The 27,103-nt window shown below is 49.5% G+C and overlaps 3 protein-coding genes across 3 annotated transcripts in view; all 3 read right to left on the bottom strand.

Annotated features, from left to right (window-relative positions):
• The window catches only part of LOC135921762 (uncharacterized), a 57,358-nt gene extending 44,635 nt beyond the window's left edge, over nt 1-12,723 (bottom strand). Inside the window, exon 1 of the mRNA XM_070523499.1 lies at nt 12,625-12,723. The gene's annotated coding sequence lies outside the window, so the exon portion shown is untranslated. The remainder of the gene's footprint in view (nt 1-12,624) is intronic.
• LOC139049271 (sericin-2-like) lies at nt 10,175-11,287 on the bottom strand. Its single transcript, XM_070524641.1, has one exon. The coding sequence runs from the start codon at nt 11,285-11,287 to the stop codon at nt 10,175-10,177; it is 1,113 nt and encodes a 370-aa protein (XP_070380742.1).
• Nucleotides 12,724-26,478: 13,755 nt separating the features above from the next.
• Nucleotides 26,479-27,103, bottom strand: part of LOC135921763 (uncharacterized) — a 238,070-nt gene continuing 237,445 nt past the window's right edge. Inside the window, exon 31 of the mRNA XM_070523495.1 lies at nt 26,479-26,586. The gene's annotated coding sequence lies outside the window, so the exon portion shown is untranslated. The remainder of the gene's footprint in view (nt 26,587-27,103) is intronic.

Raw genomic sequence — 27,103 nt, forward strand, 5'->3', positions numbered from 1 at the left:
GACCGCATGCTGCAAAGGCTAACCCCGAAGCACGGACTCTTGCTTAAGATGACTAGGATGGTGGTGGCCAAGTCAACAACCCCAAAATCAAAGCCAGCGTCCGCCATCGTTCTCCAACAACCCAGAGAGCCACATACCTTTCGTCGAACTTCGTCTCACGATCCGGAAACCTGGCTCAAGACTTTCAAAGCATCTCAGCCTTCAACTGGACCTCTGAGGATAAGCTACGCCACGTGTACTTCTTCTTGGAAGATGCCGCAAGGACATTGTTTTAAGAAATGGGGTATATACCATTACAACGTGGGACCTGCTTCGCGGTAGCTTCCCTAAGACATTCATTGGGCATCGTTCGGAAAGAAAGAACCGAAGCTCTATTGGAAGCCCAAGTGCAGCTACCTAACGACACCATTGCAATCTTTACGGAAAAAATGAGTCGCCTATTACAGCACACCAATCCGGAAATATCCGAGCAGAAGAAAGTCCACCTACGCATGCGTGGTGTAAAGCAAGAACTTTTCGCCGTATTGATACGAAGTCGACCGAAGCCCATCGAGGAATTTCTTTGCCAGGCCACCAGGTTCAAGAAAACACCGGAAATGTAGAACCGACAGTTCGTCCACCACACGAACTCAAGAAGCTACGTCGGAGTTCAATCACTGGGCACCGCGTGACTATCAGAGTGGTCGTGCGGCAAGAGCTCATGAAGTTGTTCCCTTCATTAAAGCCTCAAGTGGCTTCGAATGCCGACGTTGCAGGCGAGGACATACAACGGTCACTCGGAGTCCCTCAATCGCCGCAGCATCAGCTAGAAGCGATGACGTACGCTGCCGTCTACGGCCACCCCGCTTCCTCTCCGCGGCCGCGCCTGGGCATGGTAACATCGTAGTTCTGCCGTCCGCCACTGCTGCCGCCTGTACGCTTACCTGTTGCCGCGGCCAGCAGGCCAAGAAGACTTACATTTGGCGCGCCCCTGACCCCTGTCCAGTGTTGCCAGTGTGGAGAAGCAGGCCATGCATACCATCGATGCCCATACTGCGACAGGGGTCCACGAGGGTTCGCCGTCAGAGCGTCACTTCCACAGCTTGGCGAGCGACCACGTGACATCACCGACTACACTGCCGGAACGCAGTGGAAACACCAATGACCTTCGCGTTCGCAATCTCCAGGACGGTACTTGTCACCACAGCACCGACCATATACTTGTCCAGCCCGAGACCAGACCATGAGTCACTATCCGAAAAACAAAAAGCAGCAACCGATGGAGGTGCGGTTGCTGTACATCGATATGAAGAATATCCGCTGCCACCGACAATGTGGCTTCAAAATCTATTTCGACGACGCAGCAACAACACGCCTTCATCCAGAGGAAGCCTCGAACCCGAGGATACGCCGACGAAAGACGGCCTGACCAGCCTCGGGTCAATGCGACGCAGCCGTGATCTGACGCCAAGACCTAACTGCAAAGGAAGACAAAGAATCTCAACGTGCTTCTCAACGGCCACGAAGTCAGTGTGCTTGTAGACACTGGAGCCGACTAGTACGTCGTCAGTGGATTATTCGCCGCCAAGGTGGAAGTCAGTCCTGCATGGGATCGTCATCAAATTCGGAAAGCTGGACCATACGTCTTAACGCTGACTGGAATCGCACGGGAAGAATTACAGTCATGTACTTCCTCAACCAACACGGCGCAATCACCGACCTGAGGTAGAAGTCGATAACGCCATCCACAGGCCAAGCGATACCGACAGAGATGGCTTCCACTGAGCGTGCCTTAAGTAAACTTGAGGACCAAGTCAGCATCCCAACTCACTCCACCATCGTCTTTTCGGTCGGCAGCGGAATACCTGCAGATGTAGAAGGCGTCATCGAGGGCGACAAGCCTCTACTGCTCAACCGTGAAATTTGCATCGCAAGAGAGATCGCACGACTTCATGGTTTAAAAGCGAAAGTGCTGCTGACAAATTTAAGCGAGGATTTAAAGCGCATCAACGAGAGCATGACGATATCATGCGTCTAGGAAATTTTGAAAACCAGCAATGCGTTCATCCTCTCGGATTCTACTATACCTACCCCGCCGACAATACTTCCTGAACCAGACTCCGATATAAATCCAAGTCTCTCTCTGACTAAGCAGCAACTGCTCAGAAATCTTCCTCGACGATACTAAGACGGATTTTTGGCGGCATCGAGGTTTCTACAAACACCACTTGCAAAGCATCACAAAATATCCGAAGAGTGCGCTCGACAACTCCGCAAGAGCCCTTACCAAGTTCGCACGTTGGAATGTGCAGCTATAAGGCAACAAGTCGAAGCAATACTGCACGACGACCTCATCCAGTCATGGAAAAGCCCGATCAGGCTGTTGAAAGTCGTCAGCTGCTTTCACGCGTTGTGTTGGCTAGCGAAGTGAAAGGACTGGTCAGGACGCCTGGCGTGGTGGAGCCTCAGGCTACTAGAACATATCATTGTAATCTGGAAGTCCAGACGAAAGCACTCTGATGACATCCGCGGATCTCGCACTCGCGTGGACCCCCCCCCCCCAAGATGACCAAGACGTAGACGCATGTTTAGATACAAAAGAGCCGGTGACTTTGCTGAGCAGCAGCGAGCGGACTGTGAGCTCTGAAACCTTGCTGAGTACTTGTGCAAGGCAAATCCAACTTTATCCCTAGGGTATTTATGTGCGAATCGTCTTCGTGTTTTTTTTTAAACGACGTCCTAGTAAAGAACAACTTTTCGCCAGCCCACGCAAACTACCATCTCGGTCTTCCCGCAGCCCTACGGTTAGATGTCCTGCACGCTTTCCACACTCACACAGCTGGGCACCTCGGTTCTTCCCGTAAACTCGCAAGAACAGAAGCCAAGCACTTCTGGCCGCGCATGATCGCCGAGGTCGCTTGTTATGTGAAGGGATGTCGTGACTGCCAGCGACGTAAGACAACCAACAAGGCCGATGAAATTTCTACAGCCGATCGAGCCTTGATGATCGAATCATTTTAGCAGGTAGGGATGGATTTATTGGGGCCCTTTCCCACGTCAACATCTGAAAAGAAGTGGATCGTCGTGGCTGCCGACTAGCTTACCCGCTAAACCGAAACGAAAGCTCTGCATAAAGGTACTGCAGCTGAAGGGGCAAAGTTCGTCGTTGAGAACATCCTGCTGCAACATGGTATGCCAGAAGCTCTCATCATCGACAGAGGAACGATCTGTGCTGCAGAGCTCACCCAAACCATTCTGCAGTGCAGCCAGAGAAGCCACGAGAGGACAACATCCTAAAACCCCCATACGAATGGTCTTACGGAGCGGCTGAGCAAGACCCTCACCGGCAAGCTTGTAATTTAAGTCGATGTCGAGCACAAGGCGTGGGATGCAGTCTTGCCGCACGTAACCTTCCCTTACAACATGGCAATGAACCACGCCTGCCATGCTGGGCAAGATAGTTTACGGCAGAAATCGAACGGCTCTACGCTATGCTGCTGGGCGTCACTGACAAACATAATATCGATGTCGCCGCGTGTGAGCACGCCGAAGAAGCCTGACAGCTCGCCCGCCTACACATCAAAAACCAGAAGACCCGCAGCCGGCACTACAATCTTCGACGACGCGACGCGTAATACAAGCCAGGTGACCGTGTTTGCGTTTGGACTGCGATTCGATGACGCGGACTTAGCGAGGAGCTTTTACGAGGCTATTCCGGACCTTACAAGATAATCCGACGTATCGGCGCACTTGACTATGAGGTCATGCTACACGGCATTTCGCCATCAGAGCGGCGCCGAGCATGACCTGAAATCGTCAAAGTGGAACGTCTTCAGCCTTCCTACGCCCGCTGATAAATTTGCAGACTTACTTTTTTTCTTACTTTCTTGTTTTTAATTAGAAAGCATGCCCTTAGGCATAATACAAAAGATGTTAAAACTACTCGAACAGATTCGACTCGTACAAAAAATGTAGGAGTGAACGATGATGTGGTCCATGAATCCAACATTCAAGGTCGGGTGGGCGGCCAGGCCGAAGGCCTTTTGCCCGGAGGTGGCGGAGACGGCTTAGATGAAGTCCTGGGAACGTCCATAATACGTGTGTCACTGTCACATTTTGGATTTCTGTGTTGCAAAGTGGACACGATGAGCTGTAAGGACCATGGTACTGTCGTGGCCAGAGAGCGGTCACAGACGGGGTGAGCGCGACCCCGACATGTACCCTCCTTAACGTAACCTCCTCTCGGCTGGTTAACCCACCAGGGAGGTCTAACCCACATGGAGGTATGGAGCTCGTGTGGTACGCCGCAGGTTTTCCTTTACCCGGAATAAGTCGTCCACAGGCGTCTTCAGGAAAATGTGGAAGTGGGTATGTTGTAATCTGTGGGTGGGTTGCCATATCTGCTTCAAGGAGACCCGGCAGGGCTGCTCGATGCACCCACTGGACGCGTATGAGGATATTCGAAGTGGCAACGAGATGGTAAATTCTATCTGAGAATACAGTGGACCGAGATACCCTATGTATGTCGTGGAAGGTTTGAGTAGGGTCTGTGCGAATGATGAGTTGAGAGTATCGAGCATCTTGAACAGTAGGTAGCAACGCGGCCAAGCCGTCTCGTATGGCAGAAAGCTCGGTAAGGTTGGCCGGTGGTGCACGATCGGCAACATACGAGCACGTCTAGCCTACCTCTGGTATCAAGAGACACACGAGAGCTGTGTGAATCATGGTACCATTAACACTGGCATCAGTGTGTTCTACAAGAGTCGCATCGTCTTGATTGTCATCGGCGCGTTGAAGGCGGGAAACATGGACATTCGCCTGACGAGGGACTGGGCTACACAGACTACCAGGAGGCTTATTGTCACTTAATTGTACCCTTTTCCACGCAGCTACATCGGGTCTCGTAGATGCAGGATTGTCTATATCGTGTCCCATGTACTGGGCCCGTAAACCAACTGAGCAGAAATATGATGGCTTTAGGGCGCGCACGCATCGACGTTTGTGTACGATTTCATCAATAGTGTTGAGTTGGGACTCGGCCTGTAAGGTTGGCAACGGAGTGAGACGTGGTAGTCCCGTTACGGCCCACATGGCTTCGTTAATAACGGCATCAAGGCGAGCCCATTGTACCTTCGCGAGATGGTGAAACTGGGCTCTGTACAGGGGTCGCGGCTGCAATACAGAACGGTAAAGAAGCCGAGCCATATTGGTGCTCCCTCCGCCAGATTTCTTCGCAATTTGACCTATCAACTGTATCGTTTCTGCGGCATGTTGCTTTGCATTCCTGACCCATGGTTCCGCAGATCCGGAGGAATTGATTTCAAGGCCGAGTAAACGGAGAGTTGAAGCCTCGAGTAATAGCTAGTTGCTGATCCAGAACTGAAGAGGCCGGAGTGCCAGAAGACGGCGCCCATACCTGTTCGCTACTGACATGTACGTCGTCTTGTCCTTGGAAATAGCAAGCCCTGTCTGAGCCCACCAGTTGTGCGTCATGTTTAGGGCCTCTAGGAGCGGTTATCTTGGTGGCAGATTTCAGGATCAACTGACCAGACAGTAATGTCATCTGCGTACACTATGTACAGTGCGGTATGTATCGTGGCTAGATTCCAAGCTAGTGGAAGGAGAGCAATATTGGAAAGGGCTGTTGCGAGCACAGAGCCTTGTGGGGCACCCCGATCTGCAATGAACTGACCTGCTGCTTGGCCAGCGAGGCGAATGGAGAAGGTGCGTGCGCACAAGAAGGCTTCGACTAATCTGCAGAGACAGCTGGGGAACTGAAGCCAATCGAGAATTACGACAATTGCTTCGTGACTCAAATGGTCATACGCTTTACAAATATTCATTGCCAGAGTCGTGCGAATTCTTCGGGAGCAGCCTCCAAAGAGAACCATAGGAGATAAGTACGCAAGGCCATCCTCTGCGCCTAGATAAAACGGAACCCGATTTGCCCAGGATGATGACATGAGTACCACTCGAGCCACACTCTGGCTGTATACCCTCGATGTCGGAGAGCGTAGGTGGCACGCATGCCTCCGCGGGAAGGTAGTTTCGAACACCGAAAGAAGGCGGTGCTTTGTCCAAAGCCGGAAAAAAGGTGTGGGCGACAGTTTCTGCGAATATTGCTGGTGGCTGGCCCAATGCTAACAGGGCGCAGGCTGCGGGCTCTGGAGGGCACCCACCACGTTCCATTACTCGGAAGGTGCACCAACTGGAGGCATTGGATGACGAAGGTCCGAGAGAAGAGCGCCAGTCCATCTAGCGGCCACATTCTAAGCGGTGTTCATGGCGCCGAGCTTCTGCAGTAAAGCATTGGGCCTGTAAGCGAAGGGTATTTGATGCAGGGTCACGTTCTGATGCAAGTTCTGCTTGGCGGCGTGATGTCCAGAGACGCAGAAGTTACAAATCAGGAGCGGTTCGCGATTCATCAACCCACGATGTACGTGTCGCCTCAACTAATGCCGCCTTAAGACAATGGGACGAGTCCAGCATGAAGTTGGATACATTGCTTTCTGATACCGCCCTGTATCGATCCCAGTCCACCACACGACATAGTCGGCGGAGGTGGCCTGTTCCGCCCGAAGATAAGCCAAGGTGAATCGGATGATGGTCGCTACCGCAGCAGTCGGGTTGACATGACCACGAGACGGTCGTCCTTCCTAGCCACCAAGATAAGTCCGGTGAGAGTGGCGGCACGCGAGGGCGGTCACGCCGATGAGTATGCGCTGACACATTAATAAGCAGAGGGAATTGGGCATTCATAAATGTGTCCAGCACACATGTACCACGCGCACTTGAAATAGCGTATCCCCATGTGATGTGGGGCGCGTTAAAATCTCCTGCCACCATAATGGGGAACCAGGATGTTTCTGTCGTAGGTGCGCCAGCCAGCCGAGACACAACCGAGCCACACGACCACTGTAACGGCGGGCATAGGACGAAACGATGATAACGCCCGTGCGTTTGAGACGAATGAATACGGCCATGACTTCTTGCCATAGAGTACACCACCACGAAAGATCAACGCGAGTGTGATGAAGAGTGCATCTTACATACGCTGCAGCCTTTCCTGGAGGGACATTGGACATAGCACTCCTAAGATCCAACGTCGAAGGCTATGAGTATGCCACAAATCCTGGAATGGGTGGCAGGCCGTTGGATTCTTGAAGCAGTAGAGCCGAAACACGCAGCTTCCCATATCTGAGACGCTGACGGAGCTCTCCGACCTTCCCCGTGAACCGCGACAGTTCCACTGTAAGACGCCTTCTGGCACACTTGAAGACGTAGCAGCCATCATAGGTTAAGATTGGCCAGTAGAACCGAGGTGAGATGCTGGAGCTGATGCGCAACGAAGCGCAGGAGCTCTTGGGGTGAAAGAGGTTTCGACACAAATACCGGGTTAGCGATATGAGGACTAGACGTCGACGGCGAATGCGACGGCCGCGCTCCGTCATGGCGACGCCGGAGCACTGTACGGCGTTGCTTGAGATGCTGGATTTCCTTTTCAAGGTTGGCCAGGCGAGCGTGGATCTAGGACTCTTCGTCTGCCAACGAAAGCGGCGTGTCATCTATCGATTGTGATGCCCGTTGTGGTTGTGAAGTGACCGACCTAACAGCTGCGCTATAGGTACGAGTGGCAGCACCACTTGTCGCTGTACTTGCTATTGTCACCTGGCTAGCATCCTCTTCCAGCGAGGCCAGAACGGCGTAGCAGTTGTACAAGTGACTTGTTTCATTATTCAATTTCGAGGGGTCCTTGCTGGCTGTCGACAATGGCGTTGCCGAGCCTTCTTAGTGGCCTTCAACTTCACAGGACACGTCGTGGAACTGATGTCATGATCGTTTGTTTGCATAGGCAGCATCTAAACGATGCTGACGTTACAGGCCTCATGGTGTCGTCCTTGGGTGCGTAGGGACCGGATGATTTCATTTGCCCCTGTCTAAAGAAAGAGTAGCAGTACACAACGGAAGCCTTGAATGGACGCGGGCGCAGTATGCAGCCGTAATACAGGATTCGTTCAGGTGGGGAATTAGGACCTGGAAGCATGATTAGGCACGTACGATCGCTGCCTAGGTAGCGAGCAGCCACGACCTTTTGTGTGGGACACGATAGTTCCCGCAGGAGCCTCTCGGCTGCTTCGTCAAGGTCAACGCCATTAACCACGTAGCGTCTTAAATCGGTACCACTGGCGAGGTACGCCTGCACTGGAAGGACACATTCTTCCGAGACTTGCATTTGTTGCAGTTCTTCGAGTTTATAAACTAGTGTCATAGCAGACACCCAAACTGAGACCGTATTAGTGGGTTTGTGTAGAGGAAAACCTAGAAATCGGGAAGTCTCGAGGCAGGCGTCCAGGGCAGCTTGAACGATACGGTTGTGCAGAGGGGACATGTTATATCTAGCATGAGGCTTGATAACCACGTTGTACCACGATGTCGCTGGCGACTCCGGAGACGTGCGTGTCGGGCGTGCGGGCAGGCCTTGCCATGAGCGACGTCTTTTAGGGTCTGCTGGAGCTATGTTTTCATTCGATGGAACGCCAGTAGCTTCCCTCGTTCCCTTGGCCGAGGTGTGCGCCATGACAGCAGGGCACCTCTGCTCCATGTTGGCGGTATCCATGCTCAGGGTACCGCCTTCGCACGTTGCACTTGTCAGCGCGAAGGAGACGCTCCTGACTTGGCTGGCAGTTGCATCGGTAATGTTCCGCTCTTTCGACGGATTGGACAGCAGCTTGGATGCTCCGCGCCGCCACTGCAGTTGGACGACGCAGCAGGAGGGTGTAGATGACGACGGACCTTTTAGATAGGCGCCAGTTGCTATTACTAACCGCCAAAGCGGTCCGTAAACAACCGAGTTCCGGTAGCGGGAAAAAAACAACCCAGCAAACGGGGCGAAAATCCAAAGCTACGGAAAAACACGTCCGAGCGGAACGAGCGTTCTCTCTTATATTTTTTTCTGTTACGCGCGGTTTTGATTTGGCTTTCGTGTTTGTAGCAACGAGATGATTATTTTCTAAGAAGGGGGTATTGACACGTGTACTTGTGTGTCGGGCGAGATCATTCACCATCTAACAAATATTATCGCTCAGCGCATGGACGCGCCTGCAGGTATCAGAAGTTTCTCGAATGACACAGATGGTTCTGTCCGTTGTCTTTTGCCACCGAAACTTATGTAACCTGAGTCCATGTCTGCGCGACGGTAACTGCGGGGTACATTGTGATAGACACGCGGGCAGCAGCGATTACTCTTGACTTCGGTGACTCATGTAAAAAATCCGACGCGCTTGACCAGCCTGACCAGCTGACCAGCTAGCTCATCAGCTAAGGTTGTTCTTCGAGTGTAGCCTGTTTTTGAGGGCACAGGATTGCCAATAGAATGCAAGTTTCGTCATTCATAGTTTTGCGGCTTTGATCACTGTCACTACTTCGTGACCATATATATATATATATATATATATATATAAACGAGAAGAAAGGGGGTTAACCAAGGGAACCGATATTTATTTGTCATATAATGAGAAGCCAACAAACACTGACACCAAGTACAACATAGGGGAAATTGCATGTGTCTAATAAATTAAATAAAGTAATGATAAATTAATGGAAATTAAAGTGGATGAAAAAACAACTTGCCGCAGGTGGGAACCGAACCCACAACCTTCGCATGTCGCGTGCGATGCTCTACCAATTGAGCTACCGCGGCGGCGTTTCCCCATCCACTTTCTTGGGTATTTATATGTACTAGTAGAACCCTGGGAGTGTTAGCCAGCGCCCCCACTCACAGACCTTGGCGGCGGACGTGGAACGTCTTTTTTGCCGCAGGCGTCACGAGAACGTGATCTTTTCGGGTGAGTGGGGGCGCTGGCTAACACTCCCAGGGTTCTACTAGTACACATAAATACCCAAGAAAGTGGATGGGGAAACGCCGCCGCGGTAGCTCAATTGGTAGAGCATCGCACGCGACATGCGAAGGTTGGGGGCTCGGTTCCCACCTGCGGCAAGTTGTTTTTTCATCCACTTTAATTTCCATCAATTTATCGTTACTTTATTTAATTTATTAGGCACATGCAATTTCCCCTATGTTGTACTTGGTGTCAGTGTTTGTTGGCTTGTCATTATATATATATATATATATATATATATATATATATATATATACACATATATAGCATATAGCATATAGCACCAACAGACGGCACTATTGTACGTACGCGGCAACGAGGAATCTGTTGGCTTTGGCGTCGATTGTTGCAGTGGTGACGTTGGGGCAATCTTCGGTTTCGTGGTTTGCGGCGTTGGCGCTCGTCGGGTGGCCTTTGGTGTCGATGGTTGCAGTGGTGGTGATGGGGCAATCTTCGGTTTCGTGGTTTGCGGCGTTGCTGCTGTTGGGGTGGCCTTTGGCGTCGATGGTTGCTGTGGTGGTGGTGGGACTATCTTCGGTTTCGCGGTTTGCGGCGTTGGCGCTAGCCGGGTGGCCTTTGGTGTCGATGGTCGCAATGTTGGCGGCTGAGTAACCTTCGCTTTCGTGGTTTGCGCCGTTGGTGCTCCTCGGGTGGCCTTTGGCGTCGATGGTTGCTGTGGTGGCGGTGGTGAAATCTTCCGTTTCGTGGTTTGTGGCATTGGCGCTAGCTGGGTGGCCTTTGGTGTCGATGGTCGCAATGGTGCCGGCTGGGTAACCTTCGCTTTCGTGGTTTGCGCCGTTGGTGCTCCTCGGGTGGCCTTTGGCGTCGATGGTTGCTGTGGTGGCGGTGGGGCAATCTTCGGTTTCGTGATTTGCGGCGTTGGTGCCGTTGGGGTGGCCTTTCGCGTCGATGGTAGCAATGGTGGCGGTTGGGTAATCCTCGCTTTTGTGGTTAGCGGCGTCGGTGCTCGTCCGGTGGCCTTTGGCGTCGATGGTTTCAGTGGTGGCGGTCGGGTAACCTTCGGTTTCGTGGTTTGCGGCGTTGGTGCTCCTCGGGTGGCCTTTGGCGTCGATGGTTTCAGTGGTGGCGGTCGGGTAACCTTCGGTTTCGTGGTTTGCGGCGTTGGTGCTCCTCGGGTGGCCTTCGGCTTCGATGGTTTCAGTGGCGGCGGTCGGGTAACCATTGGTGTGGAAAGTGGTTGCGGCTGAGGAAGTGGTGTGGTCTTCGGCGTTTGTAGACTTGGGGACGAGTGCGCACCCGGTACACGAGGGGCCGGAGGTATGGTCGGGGACCGACGGTGGTTGGTCTCTGAATCTCGTTGGCCCACAGGCGGCTGTCTTGGGGCAGATCTCACAGCAGTTGGTCTCTGCAGAGGAGGCCGATTTTGAGGAGAAATTGTAAATCATCATAATGAGAACGAAAGGTATGTTTGTAATCAGTTTATTTGTTGGCACCGAAGGACGAGGTCGTCTCCCATAGGCATCGTACTTTGGTCATGCACCAGCTCACATAGCACCTTTAGTGCCTGCAAATAATCTAATTCAACCACTGCATCCAGATCGCATACCTCCGCGACTTCGCTTGTCTACTGTTGCAGCACAATTTGTCATTTTAACCTACCACCTAATACTTGTCCTTTTTACATGCCCTTTGTTATTCGAGCTTTTCCCTAAGATAAGTCCCGCTTGCTCCCTAATATACACCGCTGTTTGCCAGCGCCAAAAATACACATGCGCATAAAGAAGACACGAAAGAGGTGGACAAGCACTTCGTGTCTTCTTTATGTGTATGTGTATTTTTGAGCTGTACTTGGAATGCACAATGTTTGACCAACAAGCCGAAGAGTTGGTGTTGCAAGGCTAAGTACAATTTTTGACATCGACTGTTACTTGGTATGACTCGCAGAAAATACGGAAACGGTTATATTACAGATATATAAATAGCAATAATATGCAGCGTTCTGTCTCAGGATTAAACATGAATGCTCGCAAAGTGACAGACACATTGCAGGAATTTCATATCTACATTGACCGCATACTATCAATAACACTACGAAAATGTTGGGTAAATCATAGATAATGAAGTAAAAAAAATTTACATGCAATGTGAACACTTCACACTTAGCAAATTTCTTATTAGGTCACATACCGTGAATAACCCTCAATGCGCCGCGTTTGAAACCGACATAACTTCTCTTCAATTGGATTATAAACACCATTTCTGAGATAGGAAAGAAAAATGTTGATGATTGTATAATTTGCAGTCCTGAGATTTTTTGATGGTTATGACGCTTTCTCTTCATTGAGTCAAAGTATTACCATGCTATTTGTATATTTATGCTTCAGTGCGAAGAATTGAATCAATGCTCAGTCTTAGCAAGTTTTACCCATTTCCGATATATATGTGTGTCTGTAGTAGGCGAGTTATTGCCTTTTACCTCTCATATTTCTCATTACATATCTCGAACAGAAAAAGATGCGGCCCTTGTGGGCGGCTAATCTGATTACACATCCTCCTAGCGAGACGTAGGTGGGGGATTCGTGGCAAAGCTTATAGTTTAGCATAGCACAACTTCAGCTGTGTACTTGTACTCTGGATTGAAAGCGGAAGGCCTATTGGGCCGTCTTTTTTTTTCTACTTTCACCAAATAAGCAGTGCACAATGACACCAACCAGGTATTTCAGTTTTGAGTGATGTGGTCAAAAGCAGTCGGGATTCAGGTGTACGGCTTTATGAGCAAACTCACCGGCTCTCCTGGAATGCTCTTGGTCGCTCCACCGCTGCTCGGCCCTCCTGAACCACCAACATGGTCGTAAGAAGTTTGTGACCCATCAGGACGGTCTTCATCGTCGTCATCTAGTTCATTGTCGCCTTCATAAAAGCAAAAGAAAGAACGTCCAGACAAATTGAGCCACTCAATCGTGATTCACGAATGCGCTCAGATATTCGCACCCACACAGCCTTCTATTGAAATTAGGCATAGATTTGCCTTAGTGTATGGAGTTTGAGGGGCATGCACCGGTGAAGACAAAATATTGTTTACATAGCAGTGAGGCAAGGTGCCCGTCAGCGACATGCGAAAGATGTCGCCTGTTGTTTAATTGGCACCAGGTCTATCCCCTTGATAGGATCTTACCATTTCAACAATTTAAAACCAGCTTCGCAAGTTGCCCGTGAGATTTGTCTAGCCTGTCTCTGAATTTACACTTTCTAAAGTAAAAATTGCGGCCCAACACATATGACGATGAATGTCGACGGTAACGCGTTTGATTTATATTAATAGAGCGGCGCAACGTACGGCACTGTTGAAAACGTCTATGTATGAGGCGTTTACTGCGGCGGGACTAGTATTTCGCATTGCCATAAGAACACTTGGTGCGCGCGCCGACTGCGACGCCCGTGCGCGGTGTCTGAAATTCATGGCGCGCTGGTGTGCGACAAGCGGTAAGCAGTGCATCATGCGGCAGCCGGACTCCTGCCTCACGCTTCTTTATGGATATGCTGCGCCATCTAGTAGCGCTACCGACAAGTCCATGCGTGGCCTCCACGACAAGATGCGTGGCGCACCGATTCCTGAGAAACTTGAGAATCGTCCCCTCACTTTTCACACACTGAGAGAGAAAGCGAGAGAGAGAAACGAAGAACACTTTATTGAAAACCCTTGCTGGGGACAAGGGAGGCGGGTGACCCGAAAACTAGCCCCAACCGAGTCACCCTTTATCTGGCTGCGACAAGACTTTGAGTCTTGGCGGCGTCGGGGCCAGCTGGACTAGTAATCCATGCAGTGGTGTTCCTATTTGACACTTCCCACTGCCCACACTGCACTTTCAAGCGGCGCTTCCACAACGTCTGCACAAGGTGTGGGTGAAATTGCACTGAGGACGGGAGAAATATTAGAATTGAAAGACGAAGTCTTTTAGCGGACTTCAGGGTGATGTAGTGCATCAAGAAATCCGAGTATCTCGTAACCACTTGTACATGAACATGAAGTTCTTAATAAATGATGCCTCGTCGCGCTGACAAGACGGAGAAAGAGTCAGTAAAAATTAATATCATAAGAAAACTGCTATCTTTGGCTTAAATAAGGTCGAATATGAGTATATATTGTCTCCCTTTACTGCGCCACCGTCAAGTGCTATTTAACTCAACTGCCGCACCCTCCGCGAGATTATACCGAACAGCTGAGTTCTCATCAGAGGCTGGAGCTCGTTGCCTGCAGAAACAACATACTGGAGCAAATATGCGCAGCTCGATGAGGCAGCTGTATGCTATAACAAAAATCTGGAGGCGACTCAGCACATCCTATTGGAATGCAAAGGGATCCAGTCAGTGACACCGGTAGGTGACGTACACCTCCCAGAAGCACTTGGATTTTATTTGTACGGATGAGCTAACCGTTCAGCAGTCAGGACAACCTTCGGGTTAAGGATTCAGGTTATTGGTGGGAAAGAAAAGTAGGGAGGAGATTGATACGGCCGAATCCGCTGCAAGCATAGGTACCGGCAAAAAGTATAGGTATCGGTTTTGCAAAGTAGAATAAAATATTAAAGATATGTACTCAAAAATGCTAGAATGGAAAGCATGTGTACTTATGAGTAACTCAAGCATGTAGGTGACTATTTGTCATCGCCCCGTTTCAAAGGGATGTCAATAAGTAATCATCGTCATCATGGGCCAGGTGTGCAATGTGCGCGCGGCATCCCATTGTGGGGAAGATCGTCTGAGCGCGCGTGTGGGCAGTCATGCACGGGCGCGCGGGCCTTGACGTATGTCTATCGGCAGCGCGGTAACTCACAGTGTGTGAGAGGTTCATAGCGGCATCATGCTGCCGTATTTCAGGAGAGCTGTGTCGACGTTGGACAGAAGAAGCGCAAGCACACCGACGCGGCGGGCGCTGGATGGGCCGTTGAGAGTGCCGACGTCCGTTAAGCTAGTCTCGCCAAACCATGCGCCAAACGACGCCAAGAAGGAGGCGGATACTCGCGACACCCGTCTCGTGCAAACTCGTAACTCGTACGTCAATGCCAGGAACGTCATGTCGTCATGCACCTTTTGCAGGCCCTCCGTGGAGGCGAATGGGGTCGCCGAACACGTACGCGTAGCTGCAGACACATCTGAAGAGAGTCTACGATGGTGTAGTCAGCGAGGTTGCGTATTCTAATTGCGCGTGAATTTTGATACCAGGATATACGAGTCAAACACAAAATAAAATAAATGGAGTGACAGCATATTATATATATATATATATATATATATATATATATAGTACTGTAAAATAAGGAGCAGTGCGGCTGTGGCTAAGACAGAGAGAACGACGACAAGAGGAAAAAAACATTGTTTCGGTGCTCGATCGGCTGTACTACCTCTCGCTACTCTATCGCTCTAGTCGCGAACGTTTACGGCCCAAAAAGCTTCGCGACATTTGGTGGAAGGTGCAGGACCTTTTGCAAACCTGCAACTCCGTAGCCGGACGATCCCTGTCACAAATATCCATGCCTGAGGAAACTAGTCATATCGATTCACCACAGGCACCACCTCCGGTTGTCTGTCCTGTTGCGCCACGCCAACGGGAACCTTCCATATTCAATGGCACTGACGATCATGACCTAGAGGACTCTGTTTCATCGTAGAGCCGAGTGAGTGCCCTCAACAAGTGGACTGAAGCTGAAAAGCTTGGTTACGTACCATTCTACCTTTCCGGGGTCACCCATCTTTGGTTTCGAAACCTTGAGGCTCACTTTTCCACCTGGACAGCATTCCGAACGACATTTTAAGTAGTCTTCAGTCGCCCTGCTGTGCGCAAACTTCGGGCTCAACAGCTTCGCTGTCGTGCCTAAGAAAAGGGCGAAACCTTCACGAGCTACATTCAAGATGTAGGTGGAATTTGCTGGCGTATGAACCCAGATGGGACCGAAGATCACAACGTCAAAAACATCTTGAAAGGCACAGAAGATGACGCCTTTGAAATGCTCTTGGCAAATAATCATCAGACGGTCAACGTCCTCATAACACTTTCTCTCCCTCCGGACGTCGTGCTTTCAGCTCTGAGTGACGGTGTCAGTGCCACTCCTTGCTGTTCAGCAATCTTCGGCGAAATCAAGCAATTTGTACGACAAGAAGTGGCACGCCAAGTCTCTCTTTTGACAGTCAGTCCCGCATCAGCGTCGCCTTCGTTACCCAATCTCCGTCAGGTGATACAAGAATGCCATACCACTTGCACATCAACCGCCTCCGACGCCTGTTCCACTTACGTACGCTGCCGTTGTCGCGAATCCAAGGCCTCCGTCTGCAGCAATTCCATCCAGACTTACCAGCGCCTTTCCCTCACCTTCGCAAACAGCTCCAACATATGCACTCACAAGCAGCTACTGGCCGCCACAACAGCCTGTGCACCCAAATCGCCAATATTTGTATCAGTCTCCACCCGCTGTTCTCAATCCATGGCGCACCCATTTCAACCGGCCTATCTGTTATTCGCGCGGCCTACCTGAGCATGTAGCACGGCTTTGCCGCTGGCGCGAATGGTGTCCTTCGGGTTCTCCTAAGGCAGAAAGCAAAGGTTTCGACTCTGTGTCCCGTTCCGCTACTGCCACTCAGCCCTTCGAAGCCTGGCCTCCTGCTTCCCGAACCTTCAATGCCCGTCGGTCTCCCTTCCCCCCCCCCCCGCCCCCCATCGGCGTTCTCTGTCGCCGCTTATCCGCAGCGAGAGGAACAACCGAGAGGAAAACTAAGGACCACAGTTCCGGAGGCAAGAACTGCCATCAACGAACTCCTCAAGAGCTAATTTATTTCCAGTGAACCTCCTTGAAGTTTATGCAGAAGACATGGCCGTTCAGAAGAGGGGGCCCGCTAATATATCAAAACGAAACGCCACGTAACGACAAGCGCGAAGAAGTTGGAAACAAAGCACCTCGGCCAGTCGGGGCAGCTACGGATACGGCACGCTTTACCTGGTGAACGACTACCGGTATCTGCCCAGTCAGGATTTGTTGTGGCAAGCCATCATTCAAATTTTGCTTTACACTTCCAAACGAGGCACTGCCGTCTGAGAAGCAGCGGGTCATGCTCGGTATCAATACTGCCTAGATCAACATCTTGAATTTGTTGGCTGCCTCTAATTACGTGCGATATTGAAGGTTCTGACTGAGAACGACAGCCTCCGAAATTTCCATTTATACAACAGCGTCCCAGGCACTAATAATCAAGAGAATAAATATTTGATAATAATTTTTTGAAGCTCAAGTACTTTACAGAAAAGTATGTCCACCTTACCTAGAAACTCGTATGCCTAGAGCACCATGTTTGCGGCACTCATTACATCTTTATAAAAATCTTGTAATGCCTAATAAACGCATCTTTTATGCTTGAGTAGCATTTAAGCATCTACATTGGCTTAGCTTGACTTCAATTTCACTAAAACCCACTTCTCTTTATTGTAGAGATACCTATGCATGTAACTACATTGAGATATTCCATGCTTTTTTTCCCGAAAATACTGTAAACGGCTCTCCCTTATCTCAACTGCTGACCAGACAATGCTTCCAGAAAGGCTTTTCTGTACTTCTGGAAAGTGGGCGTTCGCTACATTTCTTGCTGGGCGAGTATCTTGGATTTCTCCAGCATTTTCTGAGTCATCTCCGGATATTTGCTGAAGCCGGTTCATGCCTAATCCTGTTACGTATATTTGTTTCGGTATGCTTCTGTACTTGGGCAGCCAGCTGGGCCTGAAGTGTACAGGTATACAGGACGTATACAGGACTTCGTTTTATTGCACAGATTTTTTTCTCCTGAGTTTTTTCTTGCGATATTTGTAACTCTCCAACTACTTTTTTGTTTGCTTCTTTCGGTTCACATTTACCGCTTTTTTTTCTCGCATTTTATTTTGATGACAGCGAGTCTATATGTGTACTTTCAATAAGGAAGTGCTTCGTTGCCAGTGTAAAGCGGGTTTATTCGGGTCGTAGAGAAGCAGCGACCAACGCAGCAACAGCAGGTAGGGCGCAGCCAGCGAACGAACTGGGTACGAGCCACGTGATGGCAACGGGGCTTTTTTCAGCCTGCCGATCTTCTTCGTCACAATCACCCCCGGAATTAAAGAGTAGTAATCCTAGCGACCTAGAAATAGGTGGGCGGGTCGTAGTACTGCTTCAGCCGGTCCATGTGTACAGTCTCTCGCCCTCGTCAATGGAGATAGGGAGATGGCGATACGGGTTGGACCACGTAGTTCACTGGTGATGTTTGTACAACCACGCGGTAGGGCCCGTGGTACTTCGGGAGGAGCTTGGACGAAAGGCCAGGAGCAGCAACAGGCGGTACCCAAAGCCACACGAGTGAGTCGACGGGGAAGGGGTGAGGGGGAGGATTGAGGTCATGGCGCTCTTTTTGGCGGCACTGTTGAGCAGACGTCAAAGAACGGGCCAGTTGTCGGCATTTCTCGGCGTGCTGAGCAATCGCAGAAGCAGGTGAGCATTCAGCAGGGTCCGGCCGGTACGGGGGAACAGTATCAATGGTGCTGGAGGGATGGCGACCGTAAAGCAGAAAGAATGGCGAGATTGAAGTAGTGGCTTGAGAGGCAGTGTTATATGCGTAAGTGACGAACGGAAGTACAAGATCCCAGTTGGACTGGTCAGATGCAACATACATTGAGAGCATGTCACCAAGAGTTCTGTTGAATCGTTCTGTCAAGCCATTGGTCTGTGGATGATAAGCAGTAGTAGTGCGGTGAATAATTTGACATTCAGATAGGAGTGACTGCAGCACACCTGAGAGGAATACGCGACCCCGATCGCTCAACAGTTCACGAGGGGCGCCATGGCGGAGAACGAAGTTGTTTAGTATGAACGAGGCGATGTCTTTTGCTGATGCAGTAGGCAAGGCGGTGGTTTCAGCATACCGTGTCAAATGATCTACGGCCACAACAATCCATCGCTTGCCAGCGCCAGTAGATGGAAGAGACCCGCATATATCAATGCCGACGCGGTCGAATGGCTGAGCTGGGCAGGGAAGTGGTTGGAGAGGTGCGGTGGAGAGATGCGGGACACATTTGTATCGCTCGCAGGCAATGCAGGAGCGCACGTATTTGTGGACGAAGGTGTACATCCCTCACCAATAATATCGTAGGCAAAGCCGTGCGTAGGTTTTTGACGCTCCGCCGTGACCACACTGCGGGTCAGAATGAAAACGGAGCATAAATCTTGTCGTAGGTGGCGAGGCACTACTAAGAGCCATTTGCGGCCGTCATTGTGGTAGTTGCGGCGGCATGAAAGTCCGTCGCGGATTGTGGAATGCTGCGCCTGTCGGCGTAACGCTCGAGGTGCCGAAGTTGCCGGAGGATTTGACAAAAAGTCGAATATCATGACGATCCATGGGTCTTTTCGTTGCTCCGATGCCATGTCCAGGATGTCAAGTGGTGATATAAATAGAAGTGGTGCTGTCTGAAGTAACTGGGGAGCGCGAGAAGGCATCGGCGTCAGAGTGTTTGCGTCCAGAACGATGGACGACACGGATATCATATTCCTGGATTCGGAGGGCCCACCGAGCGAGGCGGCCTGACAGGTCTTTTAGGTTGGATAACCAGCAAAGAGCGTGATGATCCGTCACCACGTCAAAGCGTCGACCGTAGAGATGTGCAAGAAATTTTCGAAGAGTCCATATGATAGCCGGGCACTTTTTTTCTGTGACTGAGTAATTGGCCTCAAGTTTTGTGAGGGCATGACTAGCATAAGGGACTACGTATTCGGCATTAGTGTTCTTGCGTTGTGCGAGCACGGCACCAAGGCCGACACCACTGGCGTCAGTGTGAAGTTCTGTAGGTGCGCTTGAATAAAAATGGCTCAAGACTAGCGGAGACGTGAGGAGGTGACGAAGAGTCGTAAAGGCATCATCAGAGGCTTCCTACCAAGCAGAAAGTTCATTGTCGCCGTGAAGAAGTTGGTTAAGTGGTGCGATCACTGTAGCAAAATTGCGAACGAAACGTCGAAAATAGGAGCATAGGCCAATGAAGCTGCGTAGTGCTTTTAAGTTAGTGGGCTTCGGAAATTCGGATACGGTGCGAAGTTTATCAGGATCAGGAAGAATGCCTTCTTTGGAGACAACGTGGCCTAATATAGTCGGTTTTGGAGCTGCAAATCGGCACTTTCTTAAGTTAAGCTGGAGACCAGCATTCCGGAGACAGTTCAAAACTTGATGTAAACGCCGAAGATGGGTCGGAAAATCAGGGGAAAAGACGACAACGTCGTCGAGGTAGCAGAGGCAAGTATGCCACTTCAGGCCACGTAGGATGCCGTCCATCATGCGTTCGAAGGTGGCGGGCGCATTGCACAGACCGAACGGCATCACAATGAATTCATACAAGCCATCTGGAGTTACAAACGCGGTTTTAGAACAGTCAGCGTCAGCCATGGGCACCTGCCAGTAGCCAGAGCGGAGATCTAAGGAGGAAAAAAACTTTCCTCCTTGCAAACAGTCAATTGTGTCGTCAGTGCGTGGCAACGTGTATACATCCTTTCAGGTAATTTTGTTAAGCCTTCGATAACCGATGCAAAATCGTATGGTGCCGTCTTTCTTTTTAACTAGGACGACTGGTGATGCCCAAAGACTGCTAGAAGGCTGGATGACACCGCGATTGAGCATATCGTTCACCTGGTCATTGATAACGCGTCTTTCAGTCGCCGATACTCGGTAGGAACGCTGTCGAATTGGTGCATGGCTCCCAGTGTCGATAGTATGCGAAACAGTCGTTGTGCGGCCGAGTGATGTTGCTTGGCAGTCAATAGACGAATAGAAGCCTTGGCGCAAGCGAAGAAGTTCGTTGCGCTGTGTCGTCGTAAGGTCACTGGCAATAGCTGGCGTAAAAGAACGCGGCAGTGACTGAGGAGGCGATGCCTCGAGAGCAGCAATATTAGTGAAGTCGTCCATCGTGTCAAATATTGAAGATGAGGTCAGTGGCTCTGCGTTGCCAAGGCTTTCTAGGCGGCGTAAAGTAATTGGTTCAGCCGATGGGTTTGAGATGCACCTGAGAGAGGCGCCAGCTTTGAACTCGAGGACGGCGAATGGCATTGGTAGTGAACGGCGGCGAACTAAACGTTCAGACGGAGGGAAGAGTACTGTGCCGTCATCTACATAGTCACAAGAGATACTGACAAGGGTGGAAGACCAGGCAGGTATAACGGTGTCTTCTGAAACAGAGATTTTGCGGCAATCGTCCTTATGGTATGTGATAATATCAGTCGAAAACTGAAACAGCTTGATTTCGGCGCGGGCGCAGTCAATGATCGCATGATGTGTGGAGAGAAAGTTCCAACCTCATATGACGTCGTGTGAACATGATGGCAACACGATGAGTTCTATGATATAAAGGACGTCCCGAATTACGACACGAGCAGTGCAGGCGCCCGATGGCTCGACATGCTGCGCGTTGGTAGTTGGAAGAGACAGTCGAGAAAGCGGCGTCGTCAGTTTCCCTATCTTGCAGCAAATACGGGCATCTATCGCTGAAAGTGCAGCGCCGGTGTCGACAAGTGCTAGCGTCAATGTTCCTTCTATTGCGACTTCAATAACGTTCTTCGGTTAAGTGTGAGGCCTTATACATTTCGCTGGCATCGCAGTTCTCGCCTCCTGAACTGCGATATTTAGTTTTCCTTGCGCAAAGGGCTCCGACGCCGGTGCATGGGGGAAAGCGAGCGGCGGCGAGGAGAAGGTGAACGGCGAGCTGCGGAGAATGTAGCGTCGACAACAGGAGGAGAGTCAAAGGTGTCCGAATAGTTGCGGCGCTGTTGGACACGTGGCGCATATGTACGCACATTGTTAGGGACGTTCGGTGTAAGGAGGTGACAGTGACGTGCTACGTGTCCAGCACGGCCACAATAAAAACAAATCGGGCGATTGTCTTCGAGTGCGCCAATGATCTTGAGGACGTGCATACTGCACCAATGGCCGGACTGGAGCGGATACGGTTTGGCGCAAAGGCGGGCGAAGGGGACCGTAGGTTTGTGGTGCAGGCCTCGAAGCGACTTCGGCGTACGTCAGGGGAGCGCCAACCGGAGCCTGCTGGAGAGAAGGTGGAATGTGGTCGGCTACTTGCTCCTTGATGGCAGATTGGAGAGCAGGCGCCAACGGAGAATCCGACTGGCCGTGTATAAGGGGAATCAGAGAAAGCTGACGAGCCACCTCTTCACGGACGAACTCCTTGATCTGTAGCAGAAGGGACGTGTTGTCCGGGGAAACAGCAAAGCTCGATATTGACGTCGCCTGAGGAGGAGATTGGCGGGTGGCTAGGCGTTGTTTGCGGAGTTTGTCGAAGCTTTGGCAGAGACCGCATCTGGAAGGCGTCGTTTTCAATGCCTTTTAAGATGTGGCGGATCCTCTCGGCATCAGCCATTGTGACGTCAACGCGGTTGCTGAGGTCGACAACATCTTCTATATAACTTGCAAATGTCTCCCCGCACTGTTGCGCACGACTGCGCAAACGTTGCTCGGCGCGAAGCTTGCGAACGGCGGGGCGCCCGAATACCTCCGTCCCATTAGTTTTGAAGGCTGGCCACGTCGTGAGATCACGTTCATGGTTGTTCGTTCAAGATTATTCCGTCAAAAGATTCCTTGCGCCTACTCATATTTAATGCAGCCTCAAAGAGCTGTATGTCTCACTGCAGCACTACTGCACTTTACTTTTATGCTTAAAGATTTTGGTGCATGTCTGTGTAGGTTATTTTATTGCTTCAGCTACGGACCCAGGTATTTATATTAGCTGAATTCGGGTGTGAGTTAATGTCATCACCTTTCTAACCTCGGAAACTCTCTCATGGCGCGCTTCTGCTGCGCTACTGGAACGTCTTGGACACAGCTTGAGATGAAAAACGGATGTTATCACTTTGCACGAAGCATGGGCTCCGGACGCAGGGTACAGCAATTTTTTTTCTGGGTTATGCTAACCCTCGTGGACCTCTTGCAAGGCCAGTAGTGAGTGTTTATCATTACTCGGTTAATTAATCGACGCGCCTCTTTTGTGGCACTAGCGTGCCTTGCGGCTATTCCCGAGACTTCAAAGGTGGCTGCCGAAAGTTCGAAAATTGCCATCATTGCGTCTCATTGCGGGTTTGATAAGACTTCAACGCCAGTCTCAGTACCAGCCACCTCCCATTAGGTGCCAGTGACTGCATTTCGCCTAACTTTTCAATGTTCCGCGATATCTTCCTGCCGCTTCCTCGACATAAATACACTAATGTCATGTTCGGGTGGTCGTCGTGATTCTCTGAATCCTATCAAGCTGATTCCGTGGGTACTCTGCATTAGACTGGGATATATTCTCCAGCACACCAACAGCCGGCTGCTTTTCACACAAGTTATAGGCAAGAAAACGAAAGATTAAGGGATCATCCGATAACTCGGCCAGACCGCCACCATCGGGGACATAATTACTGGGCTCATTTCTCAAATAAAGCAGGGATGAGAGAGCAACTGGGTGATAATCGTCGTCGCTGAAAACGAAGCAAGAGCCTTTCTTCTCTAGCACGGTCAAAAGAACGGGTGGCGTTAGGTGACCGGCAAGCGATCAGATTTTTAAGCTGATCCAACGGCGGTAATGAGAGTGCGTCTGGAGTCTCCAACAAGCAGTCGTGCGGTTGGTGTGGACCGACCAAATGAAGCAAGAACGGCTTTTTTCGAGCATGAAAGCAGGATGGGTCTGCTGGCAGTGTTGCTAACCTAGCAACAGCACTAAACCATGGGACAAGAAAGACAAGACGTTGACGCAAACTAAGAAGCATATTTGAAGAAAAAAAAGAACAGGTGCGTAAACGGTTAGCCTGAATGCTCACGCTCTCTTTCAACGCCCGTCGTTTGGCGCTGTTCCCAATTTAGAAAGCGTACCGACAAGCTATATTTTCAATCCTTCCGAAAGTTTTTTTGGAATGCTCGAAACCACTATAAGAAGATGTCCTAACAATGCTGCACGGACAGCAAGTGAACCGAACGGTGCACACACGCGACCAATCAAATATTACCGTACTGAAAAATGAATTTAGCTTTTCGTTGGCAAGATCTAGATTCACAGAGACGCGCACATTAAAGTGAAGCTGTGTGCAAATATTGCGAGTTATAAAGTCGTCTACTTTCATTGCTATCAATCATACCATTCTCTCTTAAAACAGGTCCCGTCTACTAAGCTGACAGGTTATTCGTGTACATATGTAAATGCTACTGTTTCTCTCGGTGTAGCAAGTTTACTCTTGCATATTCCATTGAATCATCTAGCCCAACATTTCATTTTCGATAGCCATACCTAAATGGTAAAGAAATATACTGGGTCAAACAATCAATTCATTATGATAATTCAAGCGTGGCTTCACTAATGGAAAAGACAGTTGAACATGGTAGTAGTTGCCTTGTTGTTTTTGGTGTAATAAGTGTAATTAAACATATAACAAATTTGCGTTTATCTAATCTACAATCAGAAAAGAGAATGAGTGGGAGTTACGATGCGTCAGACTTGCCAGCTGACGCTCTGTCTCTGTGAATCGCATACTAAATGTGACACTAACCGGATGTTCTTTTTATGCTAGTATTTGTGAAATATGAAAGTTCCCGTGCAAGGGAAGCACTAAACTAAATCCAAACAAGGTTTCATATGCACCAGCACTTGTACGGCTTCCCCTGCAGAGTATCTCGCTACGTTTCCTATAGGGTCTTCTGCATAAATAGGTCCACGCAACTTTAAGACATTAACTCGTTCGTTCATTTCCTAACGGCGATTTCCTTGCAAAAACTTTTTTCGGCGCACCTGAGGAAAGGTGATACAAGTATATGTTATTATATGCGGCGCGACGTGTTTCTATGGTGTGAACTTGAATTTAGGTTACGGATTGGACTGAAATGCCTATACCATAACATTTTTGTTTTTTCCACCCTGCCAGTACCAGCGAAAAAGTAATCATAAAGTTATGAGACAGTACACAGGGTTCTGCTTCGCTTTGTTCATTTATTGCTGCTATTACATTCAAAAATACGTTACTTTGCTGTTGCGGAGGCCGTTGATGTCAAAAAGAATATCGCACACCTTGCGTGCTCGCAGCTAGGTAGGTAAAGTACGGTAAGAGTGTCCTTGCTCAAAACCCAAGCATTTGTACATCTACACAATATCCAAAGCATGGCGTGCTGCTTTGAGGGAACAAATGAAAAGATTAATAAAAGCGTCCGTCCGAGTTCTCATGTGGTTCAAGAAATCAGAACGGGTATAACTGTGAGGAAGAATGCACAAATAAAGCAGTTTAGCTTTACACGATACGTTATACGTTAAGCTAGGGCCACATGCGTAAGTTCTCAGCTATACCATGGTAGACATGACCGGAGATCAACATTGAGACGCGCCTTCTTTGCTTACCATGCTACAGCGCAGTAATAAATTATTGATACCGTGGCATAGGTGTGCGGACAAGACTTTCATAACGCAAAATATTGTAAGCACATCCGGCAAGTTAATGATTTGGCGCCATCTGACGGATGGACAGCAAATCGCTTTCACTGGCCATGTACACGTCGTCTCTGTAACCTCTCCGCAGCGTGATGGTAAAGTGGTAATCTCAATAATACCTAAGAAAAGTTCCTAATACTCCATCCTCTGCGTGAGACGAAATTCAGTGATGACGATTTAAACATTTTTATCTGCGCAAGACAAGGGTAAATGAAAGCAGGTAATCTTGACAGTATGCCTACAACCTTGTTATAAAATCCAGGTAAACACCGGTAGCTTCCACGGTAGTCGAAGGTATTATGCGCCCTTGTGCAGGGGACATAACACACCAGCTGACCCGTTACCCTATCACTCACCACACAGCGTTGAAATGTTGTAAGATGAACAGGTAGTGTGAAAGATTCTGTTGCTAAGGCAATACGGAAAGCCTGTAGGACTGACAAAGGTGGTATATGGTACGGCTAAATAGTAGCTTGGTAACGTGGTGCCACAATGCAAGGTTTCCTTGGCGAATTTGAGTCACGATTCATATGATCCCCCTTTCATTATTGCGATATCCTCATGTTCTTAGCGTAAAGTTAAACCACTCTATATAAAATATAAACAAGATAGAAGATCTCAGTGAGATGGACGCCTGACGTGATGCAAAGGACGTTGGTGCAAACATTTCAATAAAAGCTGTTGTCAGGCCAAGTCACCTTGTCGGAAGTTTGTCTCGTGCGACATTTCTTGTTCAAACCCAGTTGACCTCTACAATTAAGGTCAGGCCTTGAAATTCTCCACTCGTCACCTCATCTTAAGCTTTCGTTATGCGCTCATGCTCGCAATGCAAGTGCCAGCCTCACAGTCCAGCATCATAGCTATGAAAAACCCTATGAGTTTAGTCCCGCGTGGTGACTACTCGCATCGTTTTATCTTTTTTCCCTACATGGTGGCGATTCGGCTGATGTTAAAGACGTAGCGTGGCCATGACAGCGGTACCGCATGACGATGCGAACAACGCGGTGACGAAGGATGGACAGAAGAAAACCAATTTGCAACTTTTAACTGCTAGCTGTCGCAGTAAATTAAAAGCAGTGAGTATGGGCGGATACACGCGGAAGCATTAAATAGCAATAAAAAGGCAGGAACTTACTAGAAACCGCCGTCAGCGAGATCATTATTAGAAGCAAGGACAGGCCGACGAGTAGTAAACCGCATGCGATCAGGAAAATCGCGCCCCAGTCGCCGTCGTCGCGTTCACTGTAAAAAGGAGGAGGGTAAAACGGTTTTATGATGCATATTTTTCCTTCTCCATGCCCAGGAATTTTTCACATCGTCCCTACGGCAATATGTAAATTTCACAGGCTTACAGAAGCGTATCTGAAAGTGCAGTATTTACTGCCCATCAAGTTAAACCTTCTTAAGAGCTCAATGATGGGAGTGTTTTGGTGAGGACCAAACGACTGCTTATACGGAGAATTATGCATTGAATAAGTGCCATAAACCCACATGATATTAAAAGGATTTAGCCTCTCTTCAAGGTAGAAGCTTGTTGAAACTCGGAAGATCTTTTAAAAATAAATGTAAGAAAAAATGCTGCCCATTGAGTTACGGTGGGGAATTTCGGTGAAGCAGTGCAGAAATGAAGGGACAGTGCGTAAAATTCCAATGCATAACTAACGTCTTGTCGAATAAGCGTAGGATGAAACGGAATGTTTCTGGACAATGCAACAACACTCAATATCACCTTGCCCATGGTCTCTGTAGTTGACGGTAA

Source organism: Dermacentor albipictus, chromosome 8 (assembly GCF_038994185.2).
Source record: "Dermacentor albipictus isolate Rhodes 1998 colony chromosome 8, USDA_Dalb.pri_finalv2, whole genome shotgun sequence".
NCBI lineage: Eukaryota > Metazoa > Arthropoda > Arachnida > Ixodida > Ixodidae > Dermacentor > Dermacentor albipictus.

Excerpts from the sequence above, each read along its gene's own strand:
- LOC139049271 (XM_070524641.1), bottom strand. The coding sequence starts at position 11,287 with ATGATGATTTACAATTTCTCCTCAAAATCGGCCTCCTCTGCAGAGACC.